General features: G+C 47.5%; 1 protein-coding gene across 1 annotated transcript in view; it reads right to left on the bottom strand.

Moving 5' to 3' along the window:
- Positions 1-15,792, bottom strand: part of herc2 (HECT and RLD domain containing E3 ubiquitin protein ligase 2) — a gene marked incomplete in the record, with an annotated part of 175,944 nt that overhangs the window by 25,661 nt on the left and 134,491 nt on the right. The window contains 6 exon segments of the mRNA XM_046299907.1: positions 45-219; positions 8,029-8,254; positions 9,503-9,647; positions 12,240-12,411; positions 12,503-12,584; positions 15,101-15,278. Of these exon segments, the coding sequence (XP_046155863.1) occupies positions 45-219; positions 8,029-8,254; positions 9,503-9,647; positions 12,240-12,411; positions 12,503-12,584; positions 15,101-15,278 (978 nt within the window).

The raw sequence follows: 15,792 nt of genomic DNA, 5'->3' as shown, positions 1-15,792 counted from the left end.
TCTGACCTGGTATACATGATCTGTAGGGCTGAGAGGAGTCTTACCTGGCATACATGATCTGTAGGGCTGAGAGGACATGGGACAGGGCCTGTTGCTTGGCCTGGTTCCCATCCAGAGACAGTAGTATTTTAGCCAGAGAGGGGCGGTTGGGTCTAACTCCATTACTGTGGCCACTCATCTTATTGTTCACCGCCGAGGAGTCACTGTCTGACTGGACGCCTGGAATACACAGGACACACATACAAAAAACGTCAATATTTAATATTCATCACTTGACGCAAAAAGTGGTATTTCATCAAACCCCAGTGTCCTCCCGAGTCTTTGTCTATAACCCTAACCTGAGTCCGATCCTAACCCAAGCCAAGCCAGACCGGGGTCCTATCCTAACCCAAGCCAGACCTGAGTCCTATCCTAATCCAATCCAAGCCAGACCTGAGTCCGATCCCAATCCAAGCCAGACCTGAGTCCTATCCTAATCCAAGCCAGACCTGAGTCCTATCCTAATCCAAGCCAGACCTGAGTCCTATCCTAATCCAATCCAAGCCAGACCTGAGTCTGATCCCAATCCAAGCCAGACCTGAGTCCTATCCTAATCCAATCCAAGCCAGACCTGAGTCCGATCCTAACCCTAACCCAAGCCAGACCTGAGTCCGATGTCCAATCCAATCCAAGCCAGACCTGAGTCCGATCCTAACCCTAACCCAAGACAGACTTTAGTCCTATCCTAACCCTAATCCAAGCCAGCCCTGAGTCCTATCCTAACCCAAGCCAGACCTGAGTCCTATCCTAACCCAAGCCAGGCATGAGTCCTATCCTATCCTAAATCAAATCAAATCAAAATCAAATCAAATCAAATTTTATTTGTCACATACACATGGTTAGCAGATGTTAATGCGAGTGTAGCGAAATGCTTGTGCTTCTAGTTCCGACAATGCAGTGATAACCAACAAGTAATCTAACTAACAATTCCAAAAAAAACTACTGTCTTATACACAGTGTAAGGGGATAAGGAACATGTACATAAGGATATATGAATGAGTGATGGTACAGAGCAGCATACAGTAGATGGTATCGAGTACAGTATATACATATGAGATGAGTATGTAGACAAAGTAAACAAAGTGGCATAGTTAAAGTGGCTAGTGATACATGTGTTACATAAGGATGCAGTCGATGTTGTAGAGTACAGTATATACATATGCATATGAGATGAATAATGTAGGGTAAGTAACATTATATAAGGTAGCATTGTTTAAAGTGGCTAGTGATATATTTACATCATTTCCATCAATTCCCATTATTAAAATGGCTGGAGTTGGGTCAGTGTCAATGACAGTGTGTTGGCAGCAGCCACTCAATGTTAGTGGTGGCTATTTAACAGTCTGATGGCCTTGAGATAGAAGCTGTTTTTCAGTCTCTCGGTCCCAGCTTTGATGCACCTGTACTGACCTCGCCTTCTGGATGATAGCGGGGTGAACAGGCAGTGGTTCGGGTGGTTGATGTCCTTGATGATCTTTATGGCCTTCCTGTAACAACGGGTGGTGTAGGTGTCCTGGAGGGCAGGTAGTTTGCCCCGGTGATGCGTTGTGCAGTCCTCACTACCCTCTGGAGAGCCTTACGGTTGAGGGCGGAGCAGTTGCCGTACCAGGCGGTGATACAGCCCGCCAGGATGCTCTCGATTGTGCATCTGTAGAAGTTTGTGAGTGCTTTTGGTGACAAGCCGAATTTTTTCAGCCTCCTGAGGTTGAATAGGCGCTGCTGCGCCTTCTTCACGACGCTGTCAGTGTGAGTGGACCAATTCAGTTTGTCTGTGATGTGTATGCCGAGGAACTTAAAACTAGCTACCCTCTCCACTACTGTTCCATCGATGTGGATAGGGGGTGTTCCCTCTGCTGTTTCCTGAAGTCCACAATCATCTCCTTAGTTTTGTTGACGTTGAGTGTGAGGTTATTTTCCTGACACCACACTCCAAGGGCCCTCACCTCCTCCCTGTAGGCCGTCTCGTCGTTGTTGGTAATCAAGCCTACCACTGTTGTGTCGTCCGCAAACTTGATGATTGAGTTGGAGGCGTGCGTGGCCACGCAGTCGTGGGTGAACAGGGAGTACAGGAGAGGGCTCAGAACGCACCCTTGTGGGGCCCCGTGTTGAGGATCAGCGGGGAGGAGATGTTGTTGCCTACCCTCACCACCTGGGGGCGGCCCGTCAGGAAGTCCAGTACCCAGTTGCACAGGGCGGGGTCGAGACCCAGGGTCTCGAGCTTGATGACGAGCTTGGAGGGTACTATGGTGTTGAATGCCGAGCTGTAGTCGATGAACAGCATTCTCACATAGGTATTCCTCTTGTCCAGGTGGGTTAGGGCAGTGTGCAGTGTGGTTGAGATTGCATCGTCTGTGGACCTATTTGGGCGGTAAGCAAATTGGAGTGGGTCTAGGGTGTCAGGTAGGGTGGAGGTGATATGGTCCTTGACTAGTCTCTCAAAGCACTTCATGATGACGGAAGTGAGTGCTACGGGGCGGTAGTCGTTTAGCTCAGTTACCTTAGCTTTCTTGGGAAAAAGGGAACAATGGTGGCCCTCTTGAAGCATGTGGGAACAGCAGACTGGTATAGGGATTGATTGAATATGTCCGTAAACACACCGGCCAGCTGGTCTGCGCATGCTCGGAGGGCGCGGCTGGGGATGCCGTCTGGGCCTGCAGCCTTGCGAGGGTTAACACGTTTAAATGTCTTACTCACCTCGGCTGCAGTGAAGGAGAGACTGCATGTTTCCGTTGCAGGCCGTGTCAGTGGCACTGTATTGTCCTCAAAGCGGGCAAAAAAGTTATTTAGTCTGCCTGGGAGCAAGACATCCTGGTCCGTGACTGGGCTGGATTTCATCTTGTAGTCCGTGATTGACTGTAGACCCTGCCACATGCCTCTTGTGTCTGAGCCATTGAATTGAGATTCCACTTTGTCTCTGTACTGACGCTTAGCTTGTTTGATAGCCTTACGGAGGGAATAGCTGCACTGTTTGTATTCAGTCATGTTGCCAGACACCTTGCCCTGATTAAAAGCAGTGGTTCGCGCTTTCAGTTTCACGCGAATGCTGCCATCAATCCACGGTTTCTGGTTAGGGAATGTTTTTATCGTTGCTATGGGAACGACATCTTCGACGCACGTTCTAATGAACTCGCACACCGAATCAGCGTATTCGTCAATATTCCCATCTGACGCAATACGAAACATGTCCCAGTCCACGTGATGGAAGCAGTCTTGGAGTGTAGAGTCAGCTTGTTCTGACCAGCGTTGGACAGACCTCAGCGTGGGAGCCTCTTGTTTTAATTTCTGTCTGTAGGCAGGGATCAGCAAAATGGAGTCGTGGTCAGCTTTTCCGAAAGGGGGCGGGGCAGGGCCTTATATGCGTCGCGGAAGTTAGAGTAACAATGATCCAAGGTTTTACCACCCCTGGTTGCGCAATCGATATGCTGATAAAATTTAGGGAGTCTTGTTTTCAGATTGGCTTTGTTAAAATCCCCAGCTACAATGAATGCAGCCTCCGGATAAATGTTTTCCAGTTTGCAAAGAGTTAAATAAAGTTCGTTCAGAGCCATCGATGTGTCTGCTTGGGGGATATATACGGCTGTGATTATAATCGAAGAGAATTCTCTTGGAAGATAATGCGGTCTACATTTGATTGTGAGGAATTCTAAATCAGGTGAACAGAAGGATTTGAGTTCCTGTATGTTTTCTTCATCACACCATGTCCCGTTAGTCATGAGGCATACGCCCCCTCCACTCTTCTTACCAGAGAGATGTTTGTTTCTGTCGGCGCGATGCGTGGAGAAACCCGTTGGCTGCACCGCCCTGGATAGCGTTTTCCCAGTAAGCCATGTCTCCGTAAAGCAGAGAACGTTGCAGTCTCTGATGTCCCTCTGGAATGCCACCCTTGCTCGGATTTCATCAACCTTGTTGTCGAGAGACTGGACATTGGCAAGAAGAATACTGGGAAGTGGTGCGCGATGTGCCCTTTTCCGGAGTCTGACCAGAACACCGCCGCGTTTCCCTCTTTTTCGGAGTCGTTTCCTTGGGTCGCTGCATGCGATCCATTCCGTTGTCCTGTTTGTAAGGCAGAACACAGGATCCGCGTCGCGGAAAACATATTCTTGGTCGTACTGATGTTGAGTTGACGCTGATCTTATATTCAGTAGTTCTTCTCGACTGTATGTAATGAAACCTAAGATGACCTGGGGTACTAATGTAAGAAATAACACGTAGAAAAACAAAAAACTGCATAGTTTCCTAGGAACGCGAAGCGAGGCGGCCATCTCAGTCGGCGCCGGAAGTACATTAAGCAGACCAAGCCAGCCCTGAGTCCTATCCTAACCCAAGCCAGCCCTGAGTCCTATCCTAACCCAAGCCAGACCTGAGTCCTATCCTAACCCAAGCCAGGCATGAGTCCTATCCTAACCCAAGCCAGGCATGAGTCCTATCCTAACCCAAGCCAGGCATGAGTCCTATCCTAACCCAAGCCAGGCATGAGTCCTATCCTAACCCAAGCCAGGCATGAGTCCTATCCTAACCCATGTATAAGTAGTTAGGGGGTTTGTAACCTCTACTCCCAGCCCCATCTAGACTCTTGACTCTGAATCTACTACCAGTTGTAGCTCCTGTACTGAGAGATAGATTACCACGGTACGAGGGTTATGTTACCGGAAAGGACATTAGAAACATTGTTCCTGATTTTCTGTCAGTGGCTCCATCAGCAAGCCAAGTAGCATTGCTGTCACCACCACTCACAGTCTATCCTTCCCACCTCTCTCGCTGAGATTGCTGAAGCTCAGGACCAAGAGGTCAATGACCTTAGGTAGAACAAAGAAGCTTCCAGTGAGCATCCAGGTCAAATTGGATTCAAAGTTCAGATCCCTGTTGAATGAAAAGGCAATACATATCAACTTGTGGTAGCCAAGGGCCCTGAGGGCTGTTTTCTAGATTATTTTCATGACCTTCCACTGGGCGGCCATCTTGGATGGAGGAAGACTCTTCTTCGCATCTCTGAGGTTGCTTGGTGGTCATCCAGAGAGGAGTGTTTTGCTATAGCCTACCTGCGATTGGAAGACGCCGATAAACCACAGCGGCATCAGATTCAAATCGCGAGAAGAAAACTCCCGCCTGCCGAGCGCAGTCCGTGCCATCCGTGGTTTGGGTTTCCTGTTGGCACTGCCATCGTGTTCCTGGCCTGTCAGATTATTTCCTTGTTGTGGATTTACAAAAGGGATCGCGGAAAATGTTTAATGAACACGGACGCGCCTTCCGATCTCCTGTGAGATCCATCCTTTTCTCCTTACTGTTTCTAGAGATCATCCAAAAATTTAATTTGAATGTCAAACGACTTTGAACTGAATAAACTCATGGGAATCGAAATGGGAAAAGACGGGACTTCTAGACGAATCATTTCCTGGTTAGGCGCATCCCAATAGGCTAATATAGCCTAAACTGAATTTGAACTTAACCAAAACAAAATGTTAAATAAGGTTATTGGGTCATTGTGATGTTTATGAATATTTGTGTGTGTTTGTTAAAATAATACATTGAAATTATATTATTTGTGGGGGTTATTAATTTGTATTGTATTTTTTCTGAAGCATATCACTGGGGCGGCAGGTAGCCTAGTGGTTAGAGCATTGGACTAGTAACCGAAAGGTTGCAAGTTCATATCCATTTACATTACATTTACATTACATTTAAGTCATTTAGCAGACGCTCTTATCCAGAGCGACTTACAAATTGGTGCATTCACCTTATGACATCCAGTGGAACAGTCAGTTTACAATAGTGCATCTAAATCTTAAAGGGGGGGGGGGATTACTTATCCTATCCTAGGTATTCCTTAAAGAGGTGGGGTTTCAGGTGTCTCCGAGCTGACAAGGTACAAATCTGTCGTTCTGCCCCTGAGTTATAGCTGAATCTGAAACCGAACACTGAGTGGCCGCTTGCTGATGTGTTCCTAGGCCGTCATTGAAAATAAGAATTTGTTCTTAACTGACTTGCCGAGTTTAATAAAGGTTGATGTTGATATGTTTGTGCTGGATTTTAAAAAGACATTATTTTATTGACACATCACCTCCTACTTTCCTCGTGATTTTCATGCTATAAGTCTTCTTTAAAAGTATATTAAATTATACAGTTACCTAGGTATGAGGAGGGTTAGGGTTACTAGCTGTAGAGAGATTAGGTAACCTAGGTATGAGGAGGGTTAGGGTTACTAGCTGTAGAGAGGTTAGGTAACCTAGGTATGAGGAGGGTTAGGGTTACTAGCTGTAGAGAGGTCAGGTAACCTAGGTATGAGGAGGGTTAGGGTTACTAGCTGTAGAGAGGTTAGGTAACCTAGGTATGAGGAGGGTTAGGGTTACTAGCTGTAGAGAGGTTAGGGTTACTAGCTGTAGAGAGATTAGGTAACCTAGGTATGAGGAGGGTTAGGGTTACTAGCTGTAGAGAGATTAGGTAACCTAGGTATGAGGAGGGTTAGGGTTACTAGCTGTAGAGAGGTCAGGTAACCTAGGTATGAGGAGGGTTAGGGTTACTAGCTGTAGAGAGATTAGGTAACCTAGGTATGAGGAGGGTTAGGGTTACTAGCTGTAGAGAGATTAGGTAACCTAGGTATGAGGAGGGTTAGGGTTACTAGCTGTAGAGAGATTAGGTAACCTAGGTATGAGGAGGGTTAGGGTTACTAGCTGTAGAGAGATTAGGTAACCTAGGTATGAGGAGGGTTAGGGTTACTAGCTGTAGAGAGATTAGGGTTAGGGTTACTAGCTGTATAGAGGTTAGGGTTACTAGCTGTATAGAGGTTAGGGTTACTAGCTGTAGAGAGGTTAGGGTTAGGGTTACTAGCTGTATAGAGGTTAGGGTTAGGGTTACTAGCTGTATAGAGGTTAGGGTTAGGGTTACTAGCTGTATAGAGGTTAGGGTTAGGGTTACTAGCTGTATATAGGTTAGGGTTATTAGCTGTATAGAGGTTAGGGTTAGGGTTACTAGCTGTATAGAGGTTAGGGTTAGGGTTACTAGCTGTATAGAGGTTAGGGTTAGGGTTACTAGCTGTATAGAGGTTAGGGTTACTAGCTGTAGAGAGGTTAGGGTTACTAGCTGTAGAGAGGTTAGGGTTAGGGTTACTAGCTGTAGAGAGGTTAGGGTTAGGGTTACTAGCTGTATAGAGATTAGGTAACCTAGGTATGAGGAAGGTTAGGGTTACTAGCTGTAGAGAGGTCAGGTAACCTAGGTATGAGGAAGGTTAGGGTTACTAGCTGTATAGAGGTTAGGGTTAGGGTTACTAGCTGTATAGAGGTTAGGGTTAGGGTTACTAGCTGTATAGAGGTTAGGGTTAGGGTTACTAGCTGTATAGAGGTTAGGGTTACTAGCTGTAGAGAGGTCAGGTAACCTAGGTATGAGGAGGGTTAGGGTTACTAGCTGTAGAGAGATTAGGTAACCTAGGTATGAGGAAGGATAGGGTTACTAGCTGTATAGAGGTTAGGGTTAGGGTTACTAGCTGTATAGAGGTTAGGGTTAGGGTTACTAGCTGTATAGAGGTTAGGGTTAGGGTTACTAGCTGTAGAGAGGTTAGGGTTAGGGTTACTAGCTGTATAGAGGTTAGGGTTACTAGCTGTAGAGAGGTTAGGGTTACTAGCTGTATAGAGGTTAGGGTTAGGGTTACTAGCTGTATAGAGGTTAGGGTTAGGGTTACTAGCTGTATAGAGGTTAGGGTTAGGGTTACTAGCTGTATAGAGGTTAGGGTTAGGGTTACTAGCTGTATAGAGGTTAGGGTTAGGGTTACTAGCTGTAGAGAGGTTAGGGTTACTAGCTGTAGAGAGGTTAGGGTTACTAGCTGTAGAGAGGTTAGGGTTAGGGTTACTAGCTGTAGAGAGGTTAGGGTTAGGGTTACTAGCTGTAGAGAGGTTAGGGTTAGGGTTACTAGCTGTAGAGAGGTTAGGGTTAGGGTTACTAGCTGTAGAGAGGTTAGGGTTAGGGTTACTAGCTGTAGAGAGGTTAGGGTTAGGTTACCTAAGTATGATGCCCCCAGAGAGTCCCTGGCGGTCTGGAAGAGGACAGGCTCATGGACAGAGGGGGTGGTGACATCTACGGTGGTCCAGGCGACGCTGTGGGAGGAGCCACAGGCAACACGGGTGATCTTCTGTCCCTCTAGACCCTGAACCAGGGTGGGCTTCCTGTTCACTGTGGTGGTCCCGTTACCCTGCTGGCCATGGTCGTTGTCCCCCCACGCAAACACCTGGTGGAACAGTACAGATACACTTACAGATACTAACACACCTCTGTCTCCCTCTCTCTCACATCTCTATAGCTGAATGTGAAACCGAACACTTAGCCATTTATCGAGTGGCCGCTGATGTGGAGGAGGCCTAGCCTGGTGTGTGATGTGGAAGAGGCCTAGCCTGGTGTGTGATGTGGAAGAGGCCTAGCCTGGTGTCTGATGTGGAAGAGGCCTAGCCTGGTGTCTGATGTGGAAGAGGCCTAGCCTGGTGTCTGATGTGGAAGAGGCCTAGCCTGGTGTCTGATGTGGAAGAGGCCTAGCCTGGTATCTGATGTGGAAGAGGCCTAGCCTGGTGTTTGATGTGGAAGAGGCCTAGCCTGGTGTCTGATGTGGAAGAGGCCTAGCCTGGTGTCTGATGTGGAAGAGGCCTAGCCTGGTATCTGATGTGGAAGAGGCCTAGCCTGGTGTCTGATGTGGAAGAGGCCTAGCCTGGTGTCTGATGTGGAAGAGGCCTAGCCTGGTGTCTGATGTGGAAGAGGCCTAGCCTGGTGTCTGATGTGGAAGAGGCCTAGCCTGGTGTCTGTAGTGGAAGAGGCCTAGCCTGGTGTCTGATGTGGAAGAGGCCTAGCCTGGTGTCTGATGTGGAAGAGGCCTAGCCTGGTGTCTGATGTGGAAGAGGCCTAGCCTGGTGTCTGATGTGGAAGAGGAGCCTGGTGTCTGATGTGGAAGAGGCCTAGCCTGGTGTCTGATGTGGAAGAGGCCTAGCCTGGTGTCTGATGTGGAAGAGGCCTAGCCTGGTGTCTGATGTGGAAGAGGCCTAGCCTGGTGTCTGATGTGGAAGAGGCCTAGCCTGGTATCTGATGTGGAAGAGGCCTAGCCTGGTGTTTGATGTGGAAGAGGCCTAGCCTGGTGTCTGATGTGGAAGAAGCCTAGCCTGGTGTCTGATGTGGAAGAGGCCTAGCCTGGTGTCTGATGTGGAAGAGGCCTAGCCTGGTGTCTGATGTGGAAGAGGCCTAGCCTGGTGTCTGATGTGGAAGAGGCCTAGCCTGGTATCTGATGTGGAAGAGGCCTAGCCTGGTGTTTGATGTGGAAGAGGCCTAGCCTGGTGTCTGATGTGGAAGAGGCCTAGCCTGGTGTCTGATGTGGAAGAGGCCTAGCCTGGTATCTGATGTGGAAGAGGCCTAGCCTGGTGTCTGATGTGGAGGAGCCCTAGCGTCTTCCCAACTAGTCTGTGAACAGCTCGGAGGCGTGGAGGCCAGTACCCACCTGTCCAGTCTCGGTGACAGCCAGGCAGTGCAGCGCCCCCACGGCCACGTGGATGATCTTCTTCCCCCTCAGCCCCTCCACCATCTGAGGCTTACGCACATGGACGTCAGTCCCGTGGCCCAGACGGAAGTAGTCCCCTTTACCCCTGGTTGAGGAACAGACAGTTATTCACCTTCATCCCTGGGTAGAACATCACATAAACCAGGGCCCTACCAGGGCCAGACCCTGCTGCTTCTCTCTTGTACCTGATAATTCATTGTGTCCACTGGCTTTGAGGTCCAGATTTGAGTTTGAGGGACAAACAGTTCGCAAAAATTAAGATTTGATTTGAAATGTAACCACCTACCCTTGTTCAGGGGACTGCGCTGTTAATGTGCGAAAGCTACAGCACTTAGTAGTGGAGCTTGCGACAGCAGCCACACTGGAGATAATGTATGAATTAATTTGGATTTATAGTTGTTATTATTGTTCTTTACAACGTTACTCCTCTTACACCATTTAAGATAAAAACACCCTTCGAACTTTGAAAGTGTGTGAATTACGACTTTTGGATATATTGTCTACTTTTCGTCCTCCATCCGCTTTCATGGGATTTCCTCTGCATTCTAAAAGGTTCCAGAGTGCCATCATCTCTCCCAACATTCTATTCACTGTAAACAAAGTCACTTTAGAAACAAATCAGCTACATTGACCACTTTCCCAATAACTAAGAGGAAAGGGTAGAGGTTAGGACATCTTCCTGTCCTTCTCTGCTATTCAAATCTGTAATCAGAACAGAATGATCTGCTACCGATTATTATACGTTATTTTACACTGAACAGAATATATAAACACAACATGTAAAGTGTTGGTCCCAAGTTTATGAGCAGAAATGTTACAAACGCACAAAAAACACATTTCTCTAAAATGTTGCGTACACATTAGTTTACATCCCTGTTAGTGAGCATTTCTCCTTTACCAAGTTAATCCATCCATCTGACAGGTGTGGCATATCAAGAAGCTGATTAAACAGCATGATCATTACACAGGTGCACCTTGTGCTGGGGGACAATAAAATGCCACTCTCTAAAATGTGCAGTTTTGTCACACAACACAATGCCACAGATGTCTCAAGTTTTGAGGGAACGTGCAATTGGCATGCTGACTGCAGGAATGTTCACCAGAGCTGCTGCCAGAGAAATCCATGTTAATTTCTCTACGTTGTTTCAGAGAATGTAGCAGTACATCCAACCGGCCTCACAGCCTCAGAACATGTGTATGGCGTCGTATGGGCGAGCGGTTTGCTGATGTCAACGTTGTGAACACAGGGCCCCATGGTGGAGGTGGGGGGGTTGTGAACAGAGTGCCCCATGGTGGAGGTGGGGGGGTTGTGAACAGAGTGCCCCATGGTGGCGGTGGGGGGTTATGGTATGGTGTTTACTGATGTCAACGTTGTGAACAGAGAGCCCCCTGGTGGGGGAGGGGGTTATGGTATGGTGTTTACTGATGTCAATGTTGTGAACAGAGAGCCCCCTGGTGGGGGATGGGGGGGTTATGGTATGGTGTTTACTGATGTCAACGTTGTGAACAGAGAGCCCCCCATGGGGGGTTATGGTATGGTGTTTACTGATGTCAACGTTGTGAACAGAGTGCCCCATGGTGGGGGGGTTATGGTATGGTGTTTACTGATGTCAACGTTGTGAACAGAGGGCCCCATGGTGGGGTTATGGTATGGTGTTTACTGATGTCAACGTTGTGAACAGAGGGCCCCATGGTGGGGGGGTTATGGTATGGTGTTTACTGATGTCAACGTTGTGAACAGAGAGCCCCATGGTGGGGGGTTATGGTATGGTGTTTACTGATGTCAACGTTGTGAACAGAGGGCCCCATGGTGGTGGGGGTTATGGTATGGTGTTTACTGATGTCAACGTTGTGAACAGAGGGCCCCATGGTGGGGGGGTTATGGTATGGTGTTTACTGATGTCAACATTGTGAACAGAGAGCCCCCATGGTGGGCTGAATACAATTGCATTTTATTGATGGAAATTTGAATGCACAGAGGCCCAATTATTTTTTAGGCATCGGTGACCAACAGATGCATATCTGTCTTCCCAGTCATGTGAAATCCATAGATTAGGGCCTAATTTATTTATTTCAACCCAGTAACTCAATAAAATCTTGTTGGTGTGTGAACTGCTGACTGTCTTCCCTGTAGTCTAGTTGGTGTGTGAACTGCTGACTGTCTTCCCTGTAGTCTAGTTGGTGTGTGAACTGCTGACTGCTGTTCCACTCTGGAGCAATTTGTAGTATTACAAGCTAGCAATAAGTTGCATAGCAACAGTATCAACTTCCAGTAGACAGGCGAAGTGCTAGTACACTCTGCTGAAAGGATACCTTTCGTTTACAGTATACTGAAATGAACTAATAGTACTATATAATAATATATATAATATATACTAATAGCATATACTCATTAAGTATGTAGAAGAGGTATTCGAACACAGCTTATGTCATCAGCTGTAGGCTTGTAAAAGTCCTGAAACTTTCCTTTAGAAATCCCAGTTCCAGGTTAAAGGATTCCCAGCTTATTCACTTCTAATTCCAGAAATTCTCCAACTGGGATGTATGAAAAACCAGGGATTTTTTTTTATGTTTTCAGGATGTTTCGTAATCCTACTCAGCTGTCCACGTCAATTTCGCTACACCAGCAATAAGGTCTGCAAAATATGTGTCTGTGACTAATACAATTGGATCTTACCATGTCCAGACCACTCCAGACTTGGTGAGAGCCAGGGAGAACTGAGCCCCACACTCTATCTGACAGACTCCCTGCCCATTCAGCCTCTCAATGTTCTGAGGGATATTACAGCCCTCGCTGCCCCCACGACCCAGCTTCCCAAAGTCCCCATCGCCCCAGGAGAACACCAGACCTGAGGAGAGAAGAAGAGATCTCAGAGCACTGCAGTGTAACGACACATGGCTATCTATTCCAACACAGCACAAATACACACACGCAAGTACCTTCATCTGTCAGGGCTAGAGTTTGAGCATCTCTACTCCCACAAGCCACCTGGACCACACGATGACCCAGAAGCACCTTCACCTGTATCAAACACAGACAAATCAGATACACAACTTTAACAGTTTAACAGTTCTATAGCCAATCTAAAACCACATTATAGTATCAGGAGACTCAGAAAAACCACATTATAGTATCAGGAGTCTCAGAAAAACCACATTATAGTATCAGGAGTCTCAGAAAACCACCTTTATTATAATGTTCTGCTTGCGGCTATGGAACCCTGACCTGTTCACCGGACGTGCTACCTGTCCCAGACCTGCTACCTGTCCCAGACCTGCTACCTGTCCCAGACCTGCTACCTGTTCACTGGACATGCTACCTGTCCCGGACATGCTACCTGTTCACCGGACATGCTACCTGTCCCAGACCTGCTACCTGTCCCAGACCTGCTACCTGTCCCAGACCTGCTACCTGTTCACTGGACATGCTACCTGTCCCAGACCTGCTACCTGTTCACCGGACATGCTACCTGTCCCAGACCTGCTACCTGTTCACCGGACCTGCTACCTGTCCCAGACCTGCTACCTGTCCCAGACCTGCTACCTGTCCCAGACCTGCTACCTGTCCCAGACCTGCTACCTGTCCCAGACCTGCTACCTGTCCCAGACCTGCTACCTGTCCCAGACCTGCTACCTGTCCCAGACCTGCTACCTGTCCCAGACCTGCTACCTGTCCCAGACCTGCTACCTGTCCCAGACCTGCTACCTGTCCCAGACCTGCTACCTGTCCCAGACCTGCTACCTGTTCACCGGACGTGCTACCTGTCCAAGACCTGCTGTTTACAACTCTCTAGAGACAGCAGGAGCGGTAGAGATACTCTGAATGATCGGCTATGAAAAGCCAGCTGACATTTACTCCTGAGGTGCTGACCTCTTGCACCCTCGACAACCACTGTGATTATTATTATCTGACCCTGCTGGTCATTTATGAACATTTGAACATCTTGGTCATGTTCTGTTATAATCTCCACCCGGCACAGCCAGAAGAGGACTGGCCACCCCACATAGCCCGGTTCCTCTCTAGGTTTCTTCCTAGGTTTTGGCCTTTCTAGGGAGTTTTTCCGAGCCACCGTGCTTCTACACCTGCATTGCTTGCTGTTAGGGGGTTTTAGGCTGGGTTTCTGAACAGCACTTTGAGATATCAGCTGATGTAAGAATGGCTATATCAATAAATGTGATTTGATTTATCAGAAGACTCTCAGATAACTATATGTATAGTACATTATTCTAGTACATTATTCTAGTAGCGTATCCACAGAGAGGTAGTGCTACTATGTACCAGTTGTAGCTGTGTGGTGTTGTCTCTACTATGTACCAGTTGTAGCTGTGTGGTGTTGTCTCTACTACGCACCAGTTTGGGTCGTAGCTGTGTGGTGTTGTCTCTACTAAGTACCAGTTGTAGCTGTGTGGTGTGGTCTCTACTATGTACCAGTTGTAGCTGTGTGGTGTTGTCTCTACTATGTACCAGTTGTAGCTGTGTGGTGTTGTCTCTACTATGTACCAGTTGTAGCTGTGTGGTGTGGTCTCTACTACGTACCAGTTTGGGTCGTAGCTGTGTGGTGTTGTCTCTACTAAGTACCAGTTTGGGTTGTAGCTGCGTGGTGTTGTCTCTACTAAGTACCAGTTTGGGTTGTAGCTGTGTGGTGTTGTCTCTACTACGTACCAGTTTGGGTTGTAGCTGTGTGGTGTTGTCTCTACTATGTACCAGTTGTAGCTGTGTGGTGTTGTCTCTACTAGGTACCAGTTTGGGTTGTAGCTGCGTGGTGTTGTCTCTACTAAGTACCAGTTTGGGTCGTAGCTGAGTGGTGTTGTCTCTACTAAGTACCAGTTTGGGTCGTAGCTGTGTGGTGTGGTCTCTACTGACCAGTTTGATCGTAGCTGAGTGGTGTTGTCTCTACTGACAGTTTGGGTCGTAGCTGTGGTGTGGTCTCTACTACGCACCAGTTTGGGTCGTAGCTGTGTGGTGTGGTCTCTACTACGTACCAGTTTGGGTCGTAGCTGAGTGGTGTTGTCTCTACTACGTACCAGTTTGGGTCGTAGCTGTGTGGTGTTGTCTCTACTAAGTACCAGTTTGGGTCGTAGCTGCGTGGTGTTGTCTCTACTACGTACCAGTTTGGGTCGTAGCTGTGTGGTGTGGTCTCTACTACGTACCAGTTTGGGTCGTAGCTGCGTGGTGTTGTCTCTACTAAGTACCAGTTTGGGTCGTAGCTGCGTGGTGTTGTCTCTACTACGTACCAGTTTGGATAAAAGCGTCTGCTAAATGGCATATATTATTATTATTATTACCAGTTTGGGTCGTAGCTGAGTGGTGTTGTCTCTACTAAGTACCAGTTTGGGTCGTAGCCGTGTGGTGTTGTCTCTACTACGTACCAGTTTGGGTCGTAGCCGAGTGGTGTTGTCTCTACTAAGTACCAGTTTGGGTCGTAGCTGTGTAGTGTTGTCTCTACTACGTACCAGTTTGGGTCGTAGCCGTGTGGTGTTGTCTCTACTAAGTACCAGTTTGGGTCGTAGCTGTGTAGTGTTGTCTCTACTACGTACCAGTTTGGGTCGTAGCTGAGTGGTGTTGTCTCCGTGTCCCAGCCGTCCGTACTCCCCCAGGCCCCAGCTGTACAGTTCTCCACTGGAGGTGATGGCAGCACTGTGGGACGAGCCGCAGGCGATGTCCCGGATCCTCTTGGTCTTCAGGGCCTCGATGAGGCGCGGCTTGTCACAGTTCCTTCAGGGAGGAAGAGATGCATTTAAAAAGAGATTGGTATCGATGTGCTGTGGTTTTCTATATACTCTACATCTTCTGAATAAAGGACATTTAGTGCCTCAAAACCATAAGTTAATAAAAATGAACATTCAGTTGTCATGTGAACAGTGTAGTGTACACAGTAGAATGAAAGTCTCAGTGTAGTGTACACAGTAGAATGAAAGTCTCAGTGTAGTGTACACAGTAGAATGAAAGTCTCAGTGTAGTGTACACAGTGGAATGAAAGTCTCAGTGTAGTGTACACAGTAGAATGAAAGTCTCAGTGTAGTGTACACAGTAGAATGAAAGTCTCAGTGTAGTGTACACAGTAGAATGAAAGTCTCAGTGTAGTGTACACAGTAGAATGAAAGTCTCAGTGTAGTGTACACAGTAGAATGAAAGTCTCAGTGTAGTGTACACAGTAGAATGAAAGTCTCAGTGTAGTGTACACAGTAGAATGAAAGTCTCAGTGTAGTGTACACAGTAGAATGAAAGT

This window comes from Oncorhynchus gorbuscha, linkage group LG15 (assembly GCF_021184085.1).
Source record: "Oncorhynchus gorbuscha isolate QuinsamMale2020 ecotype Even-year linkage group LG15, OgorEven_v1.0, whole genome shotgun sequence".
Lineage (NCBI taxonomy): Eukaryota > Metazoa > Chordata > Actinopteri > Salmoniformes > Salmonidae > Oncorhynchus > Oncorhynchus gorbuscha.
Note: the sequence above shows the minus strand (reverse complement) of the source record. Positions and strands in the feature narration are given on the sequence as shown.